The sequence below is a fragment of the Salmo salar genome, chromosome 10 (genome assembly GCF_965601325.2).
Source record: "Salmo salar chromosome 10, fSalSal1, whole genome shotgun sequence".
NCBI lineage: Eukaryota > Metazoa > Chordata > Actinopteri > Salmoniformes > Salmonidae > Salmo > Salmo salar.
Window position 1 is genome coordinate 64022181 of NC_138300.1, and position 23979 is coordinate 64046159.

General features: G+C 41.8%; 1 protein-coding gene and 1 pseudogene across 1 annotated transcript in view; both read right to left on the reverse strand.

The window, feature by feature from the left end:
- Nucleotides 1–10945, reverse strand: part of LOC106560692 (eukaryotic initiation factor 4A-I) — a 32761-nt gene extending 21816 nt beyond the window's left edge. The window contains exons 1-6 of the mRNA XM_014123815.3: nt 10819–10945; nt 9368–9425; nt 8974–9106; nt 8382–8521; nt 4774–4942; nt 34–143 (exon numbers count right to left, since the gene is read on the reverse strand). Of these exons, the coding sequence (XP_013979290.1) occupies nt 34–143; nt 4774–4942; nt 8382–8521; nt 8974–9106; nt 9368–9425; nt 10819–10841 (633 nt within the window). The 5' untranslated portion in view covers nt 10842–10945. The remainder of the gene's footprint in view (nt 1–33; nt 144–4773; nt 4943–8381; nt 8522–8973; nt 9107–9367; nt 9426–10818) is intronic.
- Nucleotides 10946–11596: 651 nt separating this feature from the next.
- Nucleotides 11597–18865, reverse strand: LOC106560683 (sentrin-specific protease 3-like; annotated as a pseudogene).
- Between the last annotated feature and the right edge of the window lie 5114 nt (nt 18866–23979).

Sequence of the window (23979 nt, forward strand, 5' to 3'; positions counted from 1 at the left end):
TAATGTACTGTTAGACACAATCTGTCTTCATACCTGTGTGCTAGTGCCAAGCTTCTGGAAAATCTCGTAGATCTGGTCCTTGAAACCCCGGCTCAACATCTCATCAGCTTCATCCAGGACAAACATCTTGATGTACTTAGCAGCTGAGGGGGAAGATGAGCACTTGGTTTAGACAAAACTTGAACACAAAAATGAAATGTCAATACTCTTCATTAAACAGAAACATACAGCTGTAAACAATGTTAAGAAAAGTTTGACAAACGATTGTTATCTGAACAAATCTGGCAACAAAAATAAATATACTGCTCAAAAAACTAAAAGGGAACACTAAAATAACACATCCTAGATCTGAATGAATGAAATAATCTTATTAAATACTTTTTTCTTTACATAGTTGAATGTGCTGACAACAAAATCACACAAAAATAATCAATGGAAATCCAATTTATCAACCCATGGAGGTCTGGATTTGGAGTCACACTCAAAATTAACCTCAATGGGCAAGGCGGGACGAATTCGTCCCACCTACGTAACAGCCACCTGAATTCAGTGGCGCGATTTTTGAATCGTTTGAAATACTATTACTTCAATTTCTCAAACATATGACTATTTTACAGCTATTTAAAGACAAGACTCTCCTTAATCTAACCACACTGTCCGATTTCAAAAAGGCTTTACAACGAAAGCAAAACATTAGATTATGTCAGGAGAGTGCCCAGCCAGAAATAATCAGACACCCATTTTTCAAGCTAGCATATAATGTCACAAAAACCCAAACCACAGCTAAATGCAGCACTAACCTTTTATGATCTTCATCAGATGACACACCTAGGACATTATGTTATACAATACATGCATGTCTGTTCAATCAAGTTCATATTTATATAAAAAAACAGCTTTTGACATTAGCATGTGACGTTCAGAAAAAGCATACCCCCGCAAACTTCCGGGGAATTTACTAACAGTTTGCTAAATTACTCACGATAAACGTTCACAAAAAGCATAACAATTATTTTAAGAATTATAGATACATTACTCCTCTATGCACTCGATATGTCCGATTTTAAAATAGCTTTTCGGATGAAGCACATTTTGCAATATTCTAAGTACATAGCCCAGCCATCACGGCTAGCTATTTAGACACCCGGCAAGATTAGCCTTCACCAAAATCCTATTTCCTATAAGAAAAATGTTCTTACCTTTCCTGTTCTTCGTCAGAATGCACTCCCAGGACTTCTACTTCAATAACAAATGTAGGTTTGGTCCCAAATAATCCATCGTTATATCCAAATATCCTCTGTTTTGTTCGTGAGTTCTAGACACTATACGAATGGTAAATAACGGTCGTGCGCATGGCGCGACAAAAAATGTCTAAATATTCCATTACCGTACTTCGAAGCATGTCAACCGCTGTTTAAAACCAATTTTTATGCCATTTATCTCGTAGAAAAGCGATAATATTCCGACCGGGAATCTGCAATAAGCTAAACAGCCGAATGAAATTTCTCCACGGGGGCGAATCGTGCACGCGCCTCATTCAATGGTCCTCTGATCGGCCACTTGGATAAGGCGATAATCTGTTTCAGCCAGAGGCTGCCTCGTCATCGTTCAGGTTTTTCCCGGGTTCTGAGAGCCTATTGGAGCCCTGGGAATTGTCACGTTACAGCTAAGATCCTTACTCTTCAATAAACAGATGCAAGACGCACGACTCCTTGTCAGACAGGCCACTTCCTGCATGAAACCTTGTCAGGTTTTTGCCTGCCATAGGAGTTCTGTTATACTCACAGACACCATTCAAACAGTTTTAGAAACTTCAGGGTGTTTTCTATCCAAACCTGAACAATAATATGCATATTCTAGCTTCTGAGTTGGTGTAGGAGGCAGTTAAAAATGGGCACATATTTTTTCCCAAATTCTCAATACTGCCCCCTAGCCCAAACAGGTTAAAGTGGAAAACCACACTACAGGCTGATCCAACTTTGATGTAATGTCCTTAAAACAAGTCAAAATGAGGCTCAGTAGTGCGTGTGGCCTCCACGTGCCTGTATGACCTCCCTACAACGCCTGGACATGCTCCTGATGAGGTGGCGGATGGTCTCCTGAGGGATCTCCTCCCAGACCTGGACTAAAGCATCCGCCAACTCCTGGACAGTCTGTGGTGCAACGTGGCGTTGGTGGATGGAGCGAGACATGATGTCCCAGATGTGCTCAATTGGATTCAGGTCTGGGGAACGGGCAGGCCAGTCCATAGCATCAATGCCTTCCTCTTGCAGGAACTGCTGACACACTCCAGCCACATGAGGTCTAGCATTGTCTTGCATTAGGAGGAACCCAGGGCCAACTGCACCAGCATACGGGGGTCTGAGGATCTTATCTCGGTACCTAATGGCAGTCAGGCTACATCTGGCGAGCACATGGATGGCTGTGCGGCCCCCCAAAGAAATGCCACCCCACACCATGACTGACCCACCGCCAAACCGGTCATGCTGCAGGATGTTGCAGGCAGCAGAACGTTCTCCACGGCGTCTCCAGACTCCGTCACGTCTGTCACGTGCTCAGTGTGAACCTGCTTTCATCTGTGAAGAGCACATGGCGCCAGTGGCGAATTTGCCAATCTTGGTGTCCGCTGGCAAATGCCAAACGTCCTGCACGGTGTTGGGCTGTAAGCACAACCCCCACCTGTGGACCTCGGGCCCTCATACCACCCTCATGGAGTCTGTTTCTGACCGTTTGAGCAGACACATGCACATTTGTGGCCTGCTGGAGGTCATTTTGCAGGGCTCTGGCAGTGCTCCTCCTTGCACAAAGGCGGAGGTAGCGGTCCTGCTGCTGGGTTGTTGCCCTCCTACGGCCTCCTCCACGTCTCCTGATGTACTGGCCTGTCTCCTGGTAGCGCCTCCATGCTCTGGACACTACGCTGACAGACACAGCAAACCTTCTTGCCACAGCTCGCATTGATGTGCCATCCTGGATGAGCTGCACTACCTGAGCCACTTGTGTGGGTTGTAGACTCCGTCTCATGCTACCACTAGAGTGAAAGCACCGACAGCATTCAAAAGTGACCAAAACATCAGCCAGGAAGCATAGGAACTGAGAAGTGGTCTGTGGTCCCCACCTGCAGAACCACTCCTTTATTGGGGTGTCTTGCTAATTGCCTATAATTTCCACCTGTTGTCTATTCCATTTGCACAACAGCATGTGAAATTTATTGTCAATCAGTGTTGCTTCCTAAGTGGACAGTTTGATTTCACAGAAGTGTGATTGACTTGGAGTTACATTGTGTTGTTTAACCTCTTGGGGCTAGGTGGGACGCTAGCGTGCCACCCGTGGTGCACTCCATCAACAGCAGGTGCATTTCAAGAGCGGCAAATTTGAATCCAAATAAATGTCAAAATTCAAATTTTTCAAAAATACAACTATGTTACACCATTTGAAAGATAAACATCTCCTTAATCTAACCACGTTTTACGATTTCAAAAAGGTTTTACGGCGAAAGCATAAATTTAGAGTATGTTAGGACAGTACATTTACAAGAGTTGTGTGTAATGTTTTGTCAAGTCAAAGACAGGGTCACCAAAACCATAAAACCAGCTAAAATGATACACTAACCTTTTACAATCTCCATCAGATGACACTCCTAGGACATTATGTTAGACAATGCATGCATTTTTAGTTCTATCAAGTTCATATTTATATACAAAAACAGCGTTTTACTATGGCATTGATGTTGAGGAAATCGTTTCCCTCCAATAACCGGCAGTCAAGTCAGCGTCACAAATTAAATAATTAAAATTAGAAAACATTGGTAAAATATTATATTGTCATTTAAAGAATTATAGATTTACATCTTTTGAACGCAATCAACTTGCCAGATTTAAAAATAACCTTACTGGGAAATCACACTTTGCAATAATCTGAGCACTGTGCCCAGAAAAATACGCGTTGCGATACAGACTAGACGTCATGTTGGGGAGATCTAAAATCGAAAATACTATGTAAATAATCCATTACCTTTGATTCTCTTCATCAGATGTCACTTCCAGGTATCACAGGTCCATAACGAATGTAGTTTTGTTCAAAAAAGCTCATCATTTATGTCCAAAAATCTCCGTCTCGTTAGCACATGATGTAAGCCAGCCGGACTTCTCGTCATGAACGAGGGGAAAAAATATATTTCCGTTCGTTCAAACATGTCAAACGTTGTATAGCATAAATCATTAGGGCCTTTTTTAACCAGAACATGAATAATATTCAAGGTGGACGAATGCATAGCCTTTTATAACGTATTGGAACGAGGGTACCCAACATGAAGTAGCGCGCCAGGTGTCTAATGGGACATCACCGTTCCATGGCTCTTGTTCGGTCAGATCTCCCTCCAGAAGACTCAAAACACTTTGTAAAGGCTGGTGACATCTAGTGGAAGCAATAGGAAGTGCCAAAATATTCCTAAACCCCTGTGTTTTTCAATGGGATAGGTTTAAACTCAATACAACACATCAGGTATCCACTTCCTGTCAGAAAATGTCTCAGGGTTTTGCCTGCCAAATGAGTTCTGTTATACTCACAGACACCATTCAAACAGTTTTGGAAACTTTAGAGTGTTTTCTATCCATATATAATAAGTATATGCATATTCTAGTTACTGGGTAGGATTAGTAACCAGATTAAATCGGGTACATTTTTTTTATCCAGACGTGCAAATGCTGCCCCCTAGACCCAACAGGTTAAGTGTTCCCTTTATTTTTTTGAGCAGTGTACATGGACATAACTCACAGAGGAACTTGCGGTTCAACATGTCGAACACGCGGCCTGGTGTTCCAACCACTATGTTGGGAGCCTCAGCCTGGAGCTTTGTCACCTCGTTCCGGACGTTGGTTCCGCCGATACAGGCATGGCACGAGGCTCCCATGTAGTCGCCGAGGGCCAGGATCACCTTTTGGATCTGTTGAAGAGGGGGGAAGTCAAACTCAAAGCCAGCAGTTGTCACAAAGTACTTTTACTGTAACACAGCCTAGACTAGGGAGCAAGCAGAAGCACAGTGGCCAAGGAAAGCTTCCATTGGCACGTATTTGTTTACATGTCCATGGTCTCTTAGTAGGTAGGGCAAACCCATTTTGGTGATTTTTGGTATATCATTCAAATCACAGCATGTTTTTGGACTCATTGAGCAGTTATTACCTGATTAAGAACAATACAAAATGTTGAAAGTTGAATTTATAAAACTAACGTTAAATGATGCTGTCGCTGCTTCCTGATAAAACATTGATAAAATAACCCAATGTCAAATCACAGCTTGAAAGTGTCCAAATCAATATGCAGAAACAGTTTGTGATATTTGTATTTATTATGGATCCCTTGAATGAGTCCAAAAACATGCTGTGGTTGAGATAGATAGATAGATATCTCTCTCAACACATTGTGTGCCCTCAGGCCACTACCACACCCATATGTAGATGTGTATAGAGCATATGTTGTCATGCGTATGCATCTTCACAGTCCCCACTGTTCAATAAGGTGTGAAAAACTAAATGTACCATCTACACATACATGTGCAACAATAGTGATATCACTTGCATTTTTTTCTTCTTCTGACGAGCACTTTATAAAACTGCACACACACAACAAAAACACTTGTTTTGACAAGTGGCAATAAATAACTCATCGATGAGGGAGAGATATGCGCTGTGGAAACTACCACAAAAACTGGGGATATTTTCACATCACAGGTTGGAGAACACAGCCAGCTACATTTTGAGATTGGGGTCACCGAAACAGAAAAGCAACACTGTCAATCACTCAAATCGATTATCATGTTGAAATCAATTGTGAGAGAGGGGGGAGATGAGCTTACACATTCTGTTAAAACTAACAGCTCAAAAAGCTGAGGAATCTGGCAATAATGTTTACATCACTGGTTAGAGAACAATTGGTAGAAGACTGCTAGCTACATTTTGAAGTGTTGCATTTTGATTCAAGTGGGTCGCCAATGCAGTAAGTAACGCAACACTTTTTTGTTAATCACTTTCATCGATATCACCTAAAATCAATAGAACTGGGGCAAACATTTGGGGTGTAGAGCAATTTAAACTAATACCATTCAAAGGCCACACGGAAACCTGGAATAATAACCTATAAATGGTTGGTTAGATGAGAACTTGTAGAAGGCTTAAAATCTGTGTTTTGAAACGTTGGATGCTTATTTTGGGAGGCTGCCATCATGGGAAAGTGAACAAACCACTTTTTCTGGTAGCTTCAACTAATCATGACGCGGCATAGGATATTAACAGTGACAACTGTTGGCTGCTATTTAAAGCCAGGTGTACACTGAGCCTCTCACATTAAAAACTACCGTCTTTCCTGTAGTGTTTAGCCAACTAAACAACGTGGCACACTAAACAACGTGGCACAGATGGGGGTCACACACTACAAGATTCTTCACTCGGTTGTGAGAATTCTCGACACCACGCCGTCTCACGAAAACAACAATGGGATTAGATTTAACACAGCTACAACGAGCTGTGTCTCAAAGCAGCCTCAAACGTTTTCAGTCAGACATTCACGCGTCCCATACAGAGTTGAAATATCTAGCCAACATTGTCAATTGAACAACATTGCTTGTGAACTTCAGAGCTGTAACAATGACTATTTGGCTTTGGCTAAAGACAACTACAACTGCATACTAGTAGTAGTCATTGCACCTGCTTGAGAGTACACATTCTGGGTGATGCGAAACAAGGTCAACTCCCTGGCTGCTTCTCTGGCGAGCTCTCATTGGCTATTGCTAATGACCATTCTCAAAATGTGTCCTTGCACATCTCGCACTAAAAGAGCATTGCAAATTGTGCCGATAAAAATCAAACAGGTTTGAAAATATCGGGATGTCTGGGACTGCTCAAAGACTAGATTGGTAGCCCTCAGATTGTGTCTGACCTGTTCACATTAAACGAGTGTCGGTGATAGCTGCACCCTTCAAGTAGGCGACGACATGGGGATTTTGTTTCTCCGATCTCAAAAACTTCTGGGACAGCTAAATCGGGGCCAAAATCGTGTAACGTACCCCCGGCTTAAGTGATCATTTTTCTGTCACATCCGTGTATTGGTGTGTGGCCAGTGACTTTTATAGAGAGAATGTCCCTGATTGTTTGTGTCTTATGAGAGTTTGAAAATGAACTCAGTTCCAAGTCCTGCGCACCCCATTGGTTTTGTACAGTTTATTATGCGAAGTTAATGACCTGTTTTAAGCAATTGATCTTATGTCACCAATTGATCTTATATCATTGTGATGACTACAGTTTTATACCATCACCAATTTTATACCACCACCAATCTGAGCAAAAAAAGGATGTAGATTTCCACTACATTTTATGGGATGAAAATGCAAGCTTGTGTAAGGCAGTAAAACCTGTCCACATTAAGGAAATTAGCGCAATATAAAATAATTCAAACGTCAATTTAAGATGTTATGTTGCCTGCTCTATTGATTACAAATTGAACCATTCAGAGTTTCAAAGGACACTTCAAGATTTTTCAGAGTAAGATGAACTCATGGATACCATTTCTATGTCTCTGCATGCAGTTAGAAGGAAGATGCTAACTAGCGCTAGCGCAATGTCTGGAAGTCTATGCTACCTACTAGCTTGATAGTACTAGTAGATAGCGCAATGACTTGAAGTCTATGGTAACACTAGCTGGCATTGGCTCACTAAACTACCTCTAATATTCTTCATACTGGATGCAGACATAAAAATGGAATCCTTGAGTTCATCTGACTCTGGGGAAGTAGATAAAGCGCTTCACTGCCAAAATCCCAAAGAATCCCTTTGAAAATGCTCTCAAACAATTTAACCAGGCGCTCTAGAGCCTCCATAGTGTCAGTGCAGTAGCCTGAACATTTGACTTCCCTAATCTAAGTCACATTTTAAGTACTTCCATGTTCAAGATAATTTTAGCATACATGTTCATTAGTTTGTTAGTTGTCATCAGACAAGCAACAATACTTTTGTAACTCATGAGTTTGTGCCCTTAACATGAACCAGCCTGTTGCTCACTGCACAGGCAATTGGGAAGAATCTCTCTCATCCTGACAGATACAAGACTCAGTCCCACTCAAACACACCGCCTTGCCCAGTGACAGGGGTGGCACATTACAGCATCAGGCTACAGGGTTTGATTCACACAATGGAGCAGAGTCAAGCCAAGCTGTACTGTGCTGGCTATTCATCCACCATAGGTTGCTAGAACACTGCTGAAAGGCCCACGTGATATTAAAATATCAGATCCAGCATGGTACGTTTGAGTTGGCACGAAAGTGTGTAAAGGGTACAGAAGTTGCATTTAATGTGGACTGTTTTTAGGGCAATTTAAGTGTGTGTGTAACCTGCCTGCTGAGCCAGCTCTCGGGTGGGGGCGAGGACCAGGGCCTGGGTGCCCTTAAGCTCGATATCAATCTGCTGGAGGATGGAGATGGCGAAAGTGGCAGTCTTCCCTGTGCCAGACTGGGCCTGTGCAATGACATCATAACCTGGTGGGGAATGAAGGCTGGTATTCATTAGTGGACACCATAACAAAACACTAACATAAAAAAAAAATCAGGTGTTTCTTATTGGACAAATTCAGACCGGTCCCTCCCAGTTGGTTCCAAGTGAATATGACCATGGATAAGTTTTATAGGCATTTGGTTCACTGTTTAGACTCATGATTAAGAAAGTCTCCAAACCTGACATGTAGGATGCAATGGAATAAATAAAAGCCAGTGTACTAATGTTCCACATAGAAATTAAGATGATTAATTAAGTATAGAAGCAACTTCCGTCAACAACAACTTATGCTAGATATTAACAGAAAAAGACCACAACAAAAATCAACACTATTGGCATTGAAGTTCTACCCATCTTGGAAATGAACATGCATGCAGAGGTCTCCCACAGACAATATCCTTTGTGTGGGAGTTGATTTTAGGAAACTTCAACTTACCCTTGATACAAGGGAGGATGGCCCTCTGCTGAATGGCAGATGGTTTCTCAAAACCATAGGCATAGATTCCTCTCAGGAGAGTCTCACGCAGGGCCATCTCATCAAAGCTGTCCACAATCTCATTCCAGTTACTCTGTGGAGAGAGAAAAATACCAGACCACGGTTAGTCTATATAGTACCCAGATACTGTACTCCTTACACAGATTGCCAGTACTGTTTTACTGCCAAAGGAGAGATGGAAAACCAAGCAAGACCCTGATTGTGGGCAAGAGATGTATGCATCTTCTCCTCCACCCCATTGGACTACATGCCATTCAAATATTCAACAATTTAACTGGTCCTTCACCCAACTTTTGACAAACTTGCCTGACACAAACAAAACATTTAACTTTACCTCAATGATGCCATCTGGCTCCATGCCCTCAGGGCCATTGTCTCTGTTGGAGAGGTCTCTGGAGGAAACGTCCACATGTCAATACTAGATGATACGTGTTTCATAACACATTAGCAAATTCTAATGATATCATGAACAAAAACATTTCTAACCAGTAATGTATCAGGGGTCTAATGCCAGAGTTTATGATTGTAATGGGGATGACATGCCTGAATACATCTAGAAGGTGTTTGATGCCAGAGAGAGAGTGATTGTAATGGCATGACATGAAGTGCCAATGACTGCATCGAGGACCCCCATGTATAATAAACTCGCATAAGATGGTGGTGCTGGCGACCAACGATGCAGAAGTTGGGGCGCACACACAACCAACATTTGTGACGCCACTCAATTTAAAAAATATATATATTTCATTATGTCTTCCCAATGCAGACGACTCGAACACGCCCATGCAGTTACTTGCACTCAGAGAGATTTTGAATAGAATAATGGTCATGGTGGATACATTGGTGGTGCTTCTCTGGCTGGTTAGGCCCGAGTGTTCATGGTGGATAACAAATTGGTGGGGGTTCGCTAGCTAACTAGGCCCGAGTGGAAATGGAAATGATTAAACTACTAACCTTGGCTAGCTAACAAGCAAAACGACGCATTCAACAGGGATAGCTAACCATACTAATTGGAAGTAGCAGTCACTCAACCGGATGGCCCATCCGATAGAAAATCCTTCAATTTTGTAATAAAGAAAAAAATACAAATAACGCACCGCCACCAGGCCTAGCGACCCTTTACCCGAAAAGCATGTGCTCGTAGCGCACAAGGTTAGCTGAAAGGGTTGCTCCACCAAAAGAACAAGCGACCCAGCAAACTCGTACGCATAATATTTCGGATAACAACTGTAGCTAGCGAGACACTAGCTACCTGGAGTTGGTGTTAACGTCTGTTAGCTAATGTAGCTAAACGTGACCAAAGACACTGCTGGACAGAAACTAATTTGTTTACCATGGCGGGGCTCGCTGGTGAGACAGGCCACCATTTTCCCGCAACCCCTGTCTGGTGTTCGCCTGCCAAATTATAACTAGTTAGCCATCTTAACCGATGTTAGCAGTTCGCCTTCACCGAGCATTACTCGATTAACGTTCGTGGGCTGGCCAGCAAATCAGTGTTTACAATAATACAGGGCACAATATGAGCCAACTACCTAGCTAACATGGTATAACGTGAAAAATGTACTACGGGCTTGCAGTTAAACCTGGCCAGCTAGCTAGTGGCTCCAACACGGCTACCACTAGCTAGTTTACAGTTGCTAACGTTAGTTAGCACTAAAGCGACAGCACAAGGAAACCATTAATGTTTCATTTTTATAAAGGAATTGCGGGGCTGACGGGTTATTTCATCGAGCCATGTATAACTGGTTATAATAAAACAATGGAACAATTTGCAGGATTCTTTACCTCTCTTCATAATCTGCCGACATTATCACAAAGGGCGAATACGCCGCGAAAATGTTTTATATACCACAACGTGGTTTGGAAAGCTCAAGTTTTGATTGCTGAAGGGGACTATCATTCAATATTGGCAACACCCAGAGTCATATGTTTAAACCCATTGTGACATATTATTGGCTATCTAAGAAGTCACTAAACGTATGGTGTCCGCCTTTATTTGACCATAATAGGAGCGAAAAGGAGGACTCGACATTGGGCTCCTCCCCAGCAACAACACCATTGGAAGCAGAGACCCTAATAAATGACTAAGTCTATGATTAGAACCAACATAACGAACAATGCTTTCATTGGATTTGTTGATTATGAGGCATAATACAATAAATACACTATTTGAACTCCACTAGCCATTACCTTATCACAAGATAGACAATTAGAAACCATGTTTCATAAAATGTATACAAATAAACTGAACATAAGGTTGTGTCCCATCAAGACTTTCCAACTCTGTAACACTGGCTATCCCCCAACCCTCAATGACACCAAGGACAAAAAAAATATTACTTTGTTTAGTGTCCTCATAGGATCTCATGAGAGTACACTACATTTGGCCTAAATCAACAAAAGGGACAAATAATCAGATATGAAAGTGAGTGGTTGTGAGGAAGAAAAAAAAGCAACAACGTCCATATTGTAAAAATGGTGATACCTAGAGAGCTAGGGGAAGGGAAGTGTGAATAGTCTTCATCTTTTTTCATTATGTGATAGCTAGTTGTTTCAATATTATTCACAGTGAGAGCTTGCAATGACAACTGTTTGTACATTAGTCTCCTTAACTTTGGCATATCCAGCTGGCCAAAACTGAAAGGCTGCTCCAAGGCTAGGAACTTACAGTACTGTGGGGGGAACAGTGTGAACTAAAGTTAATGTCAATATCAATAGCAAATGCAATGATATAGTAGAGTACTGTTTTTATGACAGATATCAAAGCAAATTACTTTGCTACCGGTATGTGTGTAGCATACCGGTAGCAAAGTAATTTGGAAACAACGTTTTTGAACAACATGACTGAATAGACAGATGGTGCTTTAGGTTCTGTTGATACTGAAATAGGAATAATGATATTAAAGATAACCCACCTGCAGGACAAATGCACCATTGTCACTGTCATTGTTCTACATGCCCACGTTCTGGGAAACACATATAAACATGGGATCAACAACAGCAATCACAAAAACATGGTATCTATCACAAATAAACCACAACAAATAAACATTGCCTACCAAAAACCTCAAAGCCATCTTACCTTTTTGAAGAAACCCTTCATTTATTTTATTTTTTATTTTATTTAAACCTTTATTTAACTAGGCAAGTCAGTGAAGAACTATTTCTTATTTACAATAACAGCCTACCCTGGCCAAACCCTAACCTGGACGATACTGGGCCAATTGTGCGCCGTTGAATGGGACTCCCAATCACGGCCGGTTGTGATACAGCCTGGAATCGAGCCAGGGTCTGTAGTGACGGCTCTAGCACTGAGATGCAGTGCCTTAGACCGCTGCACCACTCGGGAGCCCCAACCCTTCCACCCTGTGATGAAATAATTTTGCTCTTTCTTGATTGCCTAAGCTTGTGCATGTTTTGTGATGTGCTGAAAATCAAGAGAAAGACATAGGTGAATATGAATGTACTGAGGGATTTAAAAAATACAAGTATAAGAATGACCATTGAGAGAAGCAGATGTGTGATCCTATAGATCCAAATGACCGATGGGGTGTTTGTATTGGCCTAAAGGCAGATTTATACTTTCCACATTCGTATAACTGCATGGGTACATACGGATATCATTTTAAAACTATAAATGGGCTTTAATCCCAGGGAGGTACACTACACTGACCTTTGGGCAGTGGTGGTTGAGGGTGCGCTGGGAGTCGAAGTACATGATGGCGCGCTGTGGGACGTCCACACACACCAGAGACCACCTCCAGGTGGATAGGGATAAACATTAGCCTCTTCTGGAAGAAGTCCACCTGGAAAAAAAATGTTTGGGTGGTATCTTAATTTTTACACATTTTCCCTGTCAACTTTTCTTTACTCTTCAGGTATATTACCAGGTATATTTACAGACATGTTGATCGATGTACATTGTCCATGTACAAAAAACTATTACGTAAAGTACTTCTGACATGCCATTACAAAACTACATAAACAGTGTATACAAACAAACAAACACACTTGACAACATGCAACTGAAATATCCCCAGGGATAACTCAAATTTTCCGTCCACTGTTTTACCTGTCATAGCCCTTTGTTCTCAACTTGTCGACAAAAAAAGCTGTTGAAAAAATGAACCTGAAATAAAGAGGAGAGGACAGCAGCCATGATGTGAATGGGAAGACAATAGACAAGGTGAGTGTTAAAGCACACACAATAGTGGGGCATTCGTGTGCTGGGGAAAAAATGCTTGCAAATGAGGAATGGGCATAACATGACCGATGAGGTAAGAGGATGCCAGCACCTAAATGTCATCCTCGTTTCTCTCTCCTAAACATATACTGCTCAAAAAAATAAAGGGAACACTTAAACAACACAATGTAACTCCAAGTCAATCACACTTCTGTGAAATCAAACTGCCCACTTAGGAAGCAACACTGATTGACAATACATTTCACATGCTGTTGTGGAAATGGAATAGACAACAGGTGGAAATTATAGGCAATTAGCAAGACACCCCCAATAAAGGAGTGGTTCTGCAGGTGGTAACCACAGACCACTTCTCAGTTCCTATGCTTCCTGGCTGATGTTTTGGTCACTTTTGAATGCTGGCGGTGCTTTCACTCTAGTGGTAGCATGAGATGGAGTCTACAACCCACACCAGTGGCTCAGGTAGTGCAGCTCATCCAGGATGGCACATCAATGCGAGCTGTGGCAAGAAGGTTTGCTGTGTCTGTCAGCGTAGTGTCCAGAGCATGGAGGCGCTACCAGGAGACAGGCCAGTACATCAGGAGACGTGGAGGAGGCCGTAGGAGGGCAACAACCCAGCAGCAGGACCGCTACCTCCGCCTTGGTGCAAGGAGGAGCACTGCCAGAGCCCTGCAAAATGACCTCCAGCAGGCCACAAATGTGCATGTGTCTGCTCAAACGGTCAGAAACAGACTCCATGAGGGTGGTATGAGGGCCTGACGTCCACAGGTGGGGGTTGTGCTTACAGCCCAACACCGTGCAGGACGTTTGGCATTTGCCAGAGAACACCAAGATTGGCAAATTCGCCACTGGCGCCCTGTGCTCTTCACAGATGAAAGCAGGTTCACACTGAGCACATGTGACAGACGTGACAGTCTGGAGACGCCGTGGAGTACATTCTGCTGCCTGCAACATCCTCCAGCATGACCGGTTTGGCGGACTGGCCCGCCCGTTCACCAGACCTGAATCCAATTGAGCACATCTGGGACATCATGTCTCGCTCCATCCACCAACGCCACGTTGCACCACAGACTGTCCAGGAGTTGGCGGATGCTTTAGTCCAGGTCTGGGAGGAGATCCCTCAGGAGACCATCTGCCACCTCATCAGGAGCATGCCCAGGCGTTGTAGGGAGGTCATACAGGCACATGGAGGCCACACACACTACTGAGCCTCATTTTGACTTGTTTTATGGACATTACATCAAAGTTGGATCAGCCTATAGTGTGGTTTTCCACTTTAATTTTTAGTGTGACTCCAAATCCAGACCTCCATGGCTTGATAAATTGGATTTCCATTGATTATTTGTGTGTGATTTTGTTGTCAGCACATTCAACTATGTAAAGATAAAAGTATTTAATAAGATTATTTCATTCATTCAGATCTAGGATGTGTTATTTTAGTGTTCCCTTTATTTTTTTGAGCAGTGTATATTTTACATTCATATTACTAGACAGGTTCATTTTCTCACCTCTTCTGGGACTGTATCCATGACTAAATCCCCATACATGTTCATGATCTGTCATTCCAAGACATCAGAAAAACACTAATATTTATATTATTTAGTCACAATGTTTCCAGAATCACACACTGAAAAATACATGAAAATAGCACACTTTATTCTATACTGATTAACAACTCGGTATCTAGGAAATATTTCATAAACTTCTAAAGTAAAAATAAATAAATTCTCACATCACATTGTAGGTGATTTGGACTGACCAAGACAGACCAAATGAGATGTGCTAATAGTGTTATTTTCAAATGTTAATGAGTCATTGAGACAGTTCAGTCCATACAATGTGCTGAGATCATCCATTGGAGGACATAGAGCCCCCTCACCATGGCAGTCCCAGACAGACGCTGGTAAGACTGGATGAGTTGCTGCACAATCACTTTCCTTTGTAAGGGACAACAACGAATGAGACACCTTTCAACATAAAAATACTAAACACCATGGTCGTGTTCATTTGGCACCAAACGGGAGAACACATTCAAACCACAGTGATACAGGGAGAGGCTACTTGGATTTGTAGAAAAACATTCATTTTCATTTCCCATTGCAAAACGCTTAAAATACTTTTCCATTGTGTGCCTAATGAACATGACCCAGGATGATGATAATGTAATGAGCATGATGAGGTAAAGGCCAATTATTGTGAATTGGGGAAGTTCTTGCTGGGGAAGATGTCCTGTAGTTTGTCCACATGGATAGGGATCATGCTCCCATACTGTTGCAGGAACTCATCCAACATACCTGGAAGAGGGAGAGGGCAGTCACATTGCCACATAAATTACATACTGTATAACGTATTTTATTACCAAATTAATGTTATTATTACCTTGTGTTATATTGTGGGTGGATGGAAAAAGTCATTCTGATACAACATACAACTTCTGGTTGGCATGTTATATGCTAAATGGCATCTATTTATGTTTCATGACACATCCAACAAATTCTGTCCAAAAAACAACAACATTATACATACCATCTCCAGCCTCTATGTCATCCCTCTCCTGAAAGCAGCCCTGAGATCCCCCATTCAGATGGGATCTCACTGGCTTCTGTCTGCTGTGGAGGTATCTGTTCCTGACATGTCACCTCCTCATTCTAGTTCACCTGTACCCTAGGCCCAGAGTTCCATCCCATTTAGCCTGCTGGCACCACGTCCTCCAATGCAGGGCCAAGTGAGGGAGAAGGTTCACAGTCCTACTAAATCTATGCCAGCGCAGCAATCACCGTACCCTAAACCCATTGGCCTGTGTTTTTATTTGTGCGAGGCTTCCAGAGTCTCTGGCTGTGTGTCTACTCTGATCATGCGATGGTGATAGAAGTGGTGCAGTCCAGTCATCCTCTCCTGGTTCTCCCCAAATGAAACCCCCATCTTCCTCCTGGTACATATCCATATGTTCTTCCAAGGCCCACATGTTAGCTTCCTCCTCATGCCACCCTAGTTTGAGATGCATGGAAGTACTAAGGACATGGTGAGGCATGGAGTCCACTTGGTTTCCTGGTCCGGTCACCTCCCGCCTGTCTGTTGCCGGGACCCCTGCCAGTGTCAGTCCATTGGTCCAATGGTTCTGTGCAAAGCTGCCTCCACTGTCTCACATCTATCTGTCTCACATCTATCACCCCACCAACACCACTTGCTGTAGCGTCTGCCTGGAATACACAACAAGTTAAGTGAACATAGTTGAGGATCAAATAATAGTAAATACTGTTACGACAGTAATGGTAGTAGTAAACCAGGTAATAATTTCTCGTGTTTACTTAACATGGATTACTGAAATAAGTATTTTAATCCGGGAACAAAAATAAATTCATTTCTGCAAGACTGCAAATGTATCTAGCCCAATAATGCACTAAAGGAGCCTGACGTTACTCCTTAGTCCAACAGTTATCAAAGGTTAGTGCTGCATTTAGCTGTGTTTTGGGTATTTGTGATGCATCTAGTTGCTTTGAAAATGGCAGTGTGATTTTTTTTGGCAGGGTACTCTCCTGACATAATTTAATGTTTTGCTTTTGCTGTAAAGTCTTTTTGAAATCGGACAACGTGGTTCGATTCAGGAGAGGTGTATCTGTAAAATGGTGTAAAATAGTCATATGTTTGAGAAATTGAAGTTATAGCATTTATGAGGTATTTGTATTTTGCGCGACGCGATTCCACTGGCTGTTGACTAGGGTGGGACGCAAACGTCCCACCTTGCCCAGACAGGTTAAACTCCAAAGGGAATTGGAGTTTCCTTCATTAAACAGTCTAAAATCACATTACATAATTTCACAAATAGTTTCATCTTTACTCATTCATTTTATACAACCATTAGATGTAAGCCTCATAACGGAGACACTTGTATAAACATGGTTATGGTTATGTGGCTGTATTGTCTCTCATGAGTTTCACAAAATTGTACCAAACGGACCAGTTCGTAGCTGGATTCTTCACCAATCTTTTATACCTTCTCCAGAACATGAATATCGTTCGGTTCTCCAGTTCTGTGAGGTGGAAGAAATTCCTTTGTTCTCTCTATGAAACTCACTCTCTCTATACTCTGGCCATGAGGAGAGTATTCTCCTCTAGGAATTTACGACCTCTCTGACCACAGCAGCCTGAGTGTAGGAGACAGAGAGAGGGGGATGGTGCTGAGGTAGGGGGATAGTGCTCGCTGTGTCCAAAGAGGGCAACGTCATGACACATAAAATGATGCATTGTTACAGCAGCTGACGGAGTCCTAGCCTAGCTTATTTAGGTGGTAGTGACTTATGTAGTCACATGTAACAAGGTTACATAATAGGATGCATTGTTACAGCAGCTGACAGAGTCCTAGGCTAGCTTATTTAGGTGGTAGTGACTTATGTAGTCACATGTAACGAGGTTACATAATAGGATGCATTGTTACAGCAGCTTACGGAGTCCTAGCCTAGTTTATTTAGGTGGTAGTGACTTATGTAGTCACATGTAACAAGGTTACATAATAGGATGCATTGTTAACATGGTGCTACACAGGATACTGCAAAAGTGTAATTACAGAACATATTAGTAACATTTGGAACAAGACATCTTGTAATTACATATACATAAATAAGTAAATACACATGTGGAATAACCTCCGACAAGCTGATTTGTAATTACATATCCTTGTTCCTCGTGTAATAACCTATAGCGCTAAACCCTTTACAGCATAATTAAATTTAACTACTATGTTATAAATACATGTATTACTATTTAGTTAGACATTAATGTACACTTAAGGTAAAGTGTTACCCATTAATGAAAAAGGTCCTCCATATTCACTAATCTGTTCAATTTAAAAAAATATGTTTAAAGAAAGGATGGTCCCATAACCAAGGATAAATGTGACTGACCGGCAGTCAGTCCCATGTAGCAACATTTGAAATTGACTCAGAGCTAGAAAATGGTATATCATGCACTGCAGTTGACCAACAATGAGAAAGTAATTCTGCTTTGAAAGTTGATAAACTTGTTACCCCACTTTTGAGAAAATGTCCCTTTAATGTTTTGGTACACCTACTGGAGAGATCTTCTTTGTCTACACACATTCACCATTGTTCACACCCTCTTAAGCCTGAGCCCCACCCATCTCTTTAAGGATTCACATGTGAGGCCATGTGTTAAACAGAGTGAGTAAGGTAGTGTAGTAAACAACCAAAGATTTTAAGACTGAAGGTGATGAAAGTAGTAGAACGAGTACACTTTATCTAGTACTTGGCCTACATCCTAATCTGACTTTGGTGCAGGCCATGTTGTTCTTCACATTACCGTCTCTGGTAAACACACACTATATCAAATAAAATCTATGTTTATTTGTTACATGCACAGGGCACAGAAAGTGTAAACATTACAGTGAAATGGCAATATCAAAAATAGTAAGCATCCAGATAAATTTCTATAACTAGCAATGCAAATGGCTTTCTGATATACAAATAATATAATATTACTACACATATCATACACGTAACACTAGCTAGCTAACAGCAAGCTTTAATGTCCAATGAAAACGACTTTCTGACTAAATTAGAAACGTATAATATCGAAAATTTAGCTAGCCAGACTCTTACCCGTTATGGATGCCATGGTTGCCTTTAGTTTGACGATGTAATCCAGAGACTGGTGTTTTATACAACAGCCTTCTGTGTTCTCCTTTCAATAACACTTCTCTTCTGTGTTCTCCTCCGCATATTTGTAATCAAACGCCAGAATTTTCTCCATCTCCTTAGCTATCATACTCTGTTTCCACCGAGCATTACACTGATTTCAGAACTCTGTCAACTTCTTCCGTGACACCACTGTTGATCACCATTTCTTCCCCATCACCGTGAACAGAAGTCTCTTCAATGTCTGGGTCATTAAAAATGTTTTTACCTAAATCAGGGATTTCCTCATTGTCGGATTCATTTTCAGAGTTAGAGTCAGCATGGCATGATCGTCCTCCAGAAAGTGGAGAGCAGTAGCAACACTTTTGCAGTTCTTCATAATATCTTTCAAAAAAGCTGCGGTAGAAAGGATTATCTACACATACTGAGCAGCTCATATTATAGACAGAAGCATGCTACATGGCAAACCAATCCAAACTCATCTCTCAGCAAGTCCAGCCCATCCATTATCTCAGTCAATCATGGCTAGTGGGTTCCTGTCTTTTTCCATGGCTAAACCAATTAGGTTCGTAATTTAACTATTTTATTTGTTTTTACAGATGGCATACAAGTTTGTTATTAAGGCACATGAAATTTCACATGTTCCAGATGGCCTTTCTGCTAAAAAAACACATTTTGATAAAAAATGTAATGTTGACGTTCAAGTGCCTCTCCTAATAAGTAGTGAAGTGTGACATACTCTTAATTTCCTGAAACGGGTCACAAATGGCTTCTACTTATTTCAATCAAACCTTTTTACTTATCAAGCATTAGCCCAGCTGCTGGTTTTTACACTGAAACACATGTCACATGGAAGACTGCCAGTGAAACAAACTGATTGTGAGATACATCCCATTGTTGAAAATCCAGTATACTTCAGTTGGTGTGTCTGGTGCTCCTACAAAGGAGCACCAGACACTGTATCCACCTGTTTCCAGGTGGATATAGACAGGCCTTCATGGTAACCGTAGTATCCCAGGTGGCAAAGCCACCCACCATGCTTTGCCCTGTCTGGCAATCCCCATACTTAACCTGTTTCCGGCTCCACAATCTTGGACGAAGTGTTGGGTTTTTGAAAGGCTTGCAATGGCAGTGCTGCTTAACACTGTTTGGCAATGCAATGATAAAGGATATATAAAAAGACTAACTACATTATTGAAGGAAAATGACTGACTTATTACACTTGTGATACATGATTGTCTCACCTAGCTATCTTAAGATGAATGCACTAATTGTAAGTCACTCTGGATAAGACTGTCTGCTATATTTTGATTTCCTATTTATGAATGATAAGAAGCCATTTGTGCTCTTTTAAGGTCCTTACTACTAAATAGTGTCTGTTACAGGTGCATAGGAGTCAAAATAGGAATACTGGAAAAGATTGAGACCCGCACTGTCGAAAAAAGGAATAAATCCAAAACTGAGGCTTGAATGCAAAATAAAGATGCTTATTAAAATAGCACGGTGCTAAATCAGGTGAAAACAAAACAAACGTTTCGGCCTCAGGCCATCATCAGTGTAAATCGTTGGCACAAACACCTGGCTTCTATTTCAAGGACAATTGCACATGTCACATGATCAAGCAAGAAAATGCATCAGAAAATCTATAAATCAGTGCTTAGTACAACAGAATGCATGAGATGACATACAAAATGTACAAATGTGGACAGAGAAACAACAAATTATTGCTTTAACATACTGTATACAAAGTCAACATTTCCTCAGAATACATAACACAGGATTGTATTAGAGTAGGTAGCGAGAGAGACCACTAGATGGGGGTATGGAACACCAGTAAGAGGCACTATACCAGTTACAGAACACACCACAATTACAATGCCTGATGGGTGGAGAGTTTTTAAATAAACTCAGCAAAAAAAGAAACGTCCTCTCACTGTCAACTGCGTTTATTTTCAGCAAACTTAACATGTGTAAATATTTGTATGAACATAACAAGATTCAACAACTGAGACATAAACTGAACAAGTTCCACAGACATGTGACTAACAGAAATGGAATAATGTGTCCCTGAACAAAGGGGGGATGGGGTCAAAATCAAAAGTAACAGTCAGTATCTGGTGTAGCCACCAGCTGCATTAAGTACTGCAGTGCATCTCCTCCTCATGGACTGCACCAGATTTGCCAGTTCTTGCTGTGAGATGTTACCACACTCTTCCACCAAGGCACCTGCAAGTTCCCGGACATTTCTGGGGGGAATGGCTCAAGCCCTCACCCTCCGATCCAACAGGTCCCAGATGTGCTCTATGGGAATGAGATCCAGGCTCTTTGCTGGCCATGGCAGAACACTGACATTCCTGTCTTGCAGGAAATCATGCACAGAACAAGCGGTATGGCTGGTGGCATTGTCATGCTGGAGGGTCATGTCAGGATGAGCCTGCAGGAAGGGTACCACATGAGGGAGGAGGAAGTCTTCCCTGTAACGCACAGCATTGAGATTGCCTGCAATGACAACAAGCTCAGTCCGATGATGTGGTGACACACTGCCCCAGACCATGATGGACCCTCCACCTCCAAATCGATCCCGCTCCAGAGTACAGGCCTCGGTGTAACGCTCATTCCTTCAACGATAAACGTGAATCCGACCATCACCCCTGGTGAGACAAAACCGCTACTCGTCAGTTAAGAGCACTTTTTGCCAGTCCTGTCTGGTCCAGCGACAGTGGGTTTGTGCCCATAGGCAACGTTGTTGCCGGTGATTTCTGGTGAGGACCTGCCTTACAACAGGCCTATAAGCCCTCAGTCCAACCTCTCTCAGCCTATTGCGGACAGTGTGAGCACTGATGGAGAGATTGTGCGTTCCTGGTATTACTTGGGCAGTTGTTATTGCCATCCTGTACCTGTCCCACAGGTGTGATGTTCGGATGTACCGATCCTGTGCAGGTGTTACACGTGGTCTGCCACTGTGAAGACGATCAGCGGTCCGTTCTGTCTCCCTGTAGCGCTGTTTTAGGCGTCTCACAGTACGGACATTGCAATTTATTGCCCTGGCCACATCTGCAGTCCTCATGCCTCCTTGCAGCATGCCTAAGGCACGTTCACGCAGATGAGCAGGGACCCTGGGCATCTTTCTTTTGGTGTTTTTCAGAGTCAGTAGAAAGGCCTCATTAGTGTCCTAAGTTTTCATAACTGTGACCTTAATTGTCTACCGTCGGTAAGCTGTTAGTGTCTTAACGACCGTTCCACAGGTGCATGTTCATTAATTGTTTGTGGTTCATTGAACAAGCATGGAATACAGTGTTTAACCTCACTAGGGTAGGGGGCAGCATTCGGAATTTTGGATGAAAAGCGTGCCCAAAGTAAACTGCCTGCTACTCAGGTCCAGAAGCTAGGATATGTATATATGTAGATTTGGATAGAAAACACCATAAAGTGTCCAAAACTGTTAAAATAATGTCTGAGTATAACAGAACTGATATGGCAGGCGAAAACCTGAGGAAAATCCATCCAGGAAGTGCTATTATTTTGAAATGCTTGTTTTTCCATTGAAAGCCTATCGCATACAAAGACTTATGACCTAGTTCATGATCCCTATGGCTTCCACTACATGTGGCCAGTCTTTAGGCATTGTTTCAGGCTTTTACTCTGAAAAATTAGGGAGAAACACCACTTTCAATTATAGGACAGTGGGAATTTCCAGACATGAGTCCTGCGCATGACTGGGAGCGTGCCTTTCTTGTTTTTCCTTTTTTACTGACGAAGCTATTGTCCAGTTGAAAAATGATCGATTATTTATGACAAAAACAACCTGAGGTTTGATTATAAACATTGTTTGACATGTTTCTACGAACTTCTATGGTACTTTTTTGATTTTTTGTCTGTCTGTCTGTTGTGACCGCGCTTTGTTCCAATGGATTACTGAACAAAACGCACAAACAAAACGGAGGTTTTTGGATATAAAGAGGGACTTTATCAAACAAAACTAACATTTATTGGGTAACTGGGAGACTTGTGAGTGTAACCATATGAAGATCATCAAAAGGTAAGTGATTATTTTATCGCTATTTCTGACTTTTGTTACTTGTCTACTTGGCTGGTTACTGTTTGTAATGACTTGTCTGCTGGGCGCTGTTCTCAGATAATCGCATGGTTTGCTTTCTCCGTAAAGTCTTTTTGAAATCTGACACCGTGGTTGGATTAACAAGAAGTTAATTTTTAAACCGATGTATAACACTTGTATGTTTCATGAATTTTTATAATGAATATTTCTGTTTTTGAATTGGGCGCTCTGCAATTTCACTGGATGTTGGCCAGGTGGGACGGTAGCGTCCCACACCCCCTAGAGAGGTTAAACCCTTTACAATGAAGATCTGTGAAGTTATTTGGATTTTTCGAATTATCTTTGAAAGACAGGGTCCTGAAAAAAATCACATTTCTTTTTTTGCAGAGTCTAGAACATCCACCTTCATTCTGTCTGGAGAAGACTACGTTCAAGATTACCACCCCTACGTGAACATTTTATCTGCTGTATAGCACAGAAGGACATGGAGGAGACCGGCCTCTGAGAAATGATATGCAATTGGGTATTTAGGGTAATTTCTCCTGAAAGCTCTCTTGTGTTCTATAATAAGTGTTCTTATCTGTCTACTGGTTTTACCCTCATATTGTTTCTTGCAAGGACAGGAGATAAGGTCTATGAAGCTAGAAGAGCTGCATGTGAGGAACTGTTTATAGTGTGTTATTTGCTAAATATGCTCACTTTTTTTATAGGAATCCCTACATGCCGCACAACTACGGCAGGGGTACAAGCCAGTCACCTTGTCCAGTCTTCTGCCATTTATTTTCGGGGGGACATGAGTGTCAACCCGAATAATTAAGTCCCTGACATTCCTGGCCTTGTAATGTGAAAAGAGAGGAGGGTCAGAGAAAATATTTTGGCAAGCAGGATCAGCCATTCCAATGCTTCTTTATCATTCCCTTGATATCATCACTCAAAGGAAAATATATAGTGGTACAGACACATTCATGTTTTTGGATTTTTTACTTTTATTCTTTCAGGTTGACCTCTCATCAATGGTACGTTCTTTACGGAAAGCA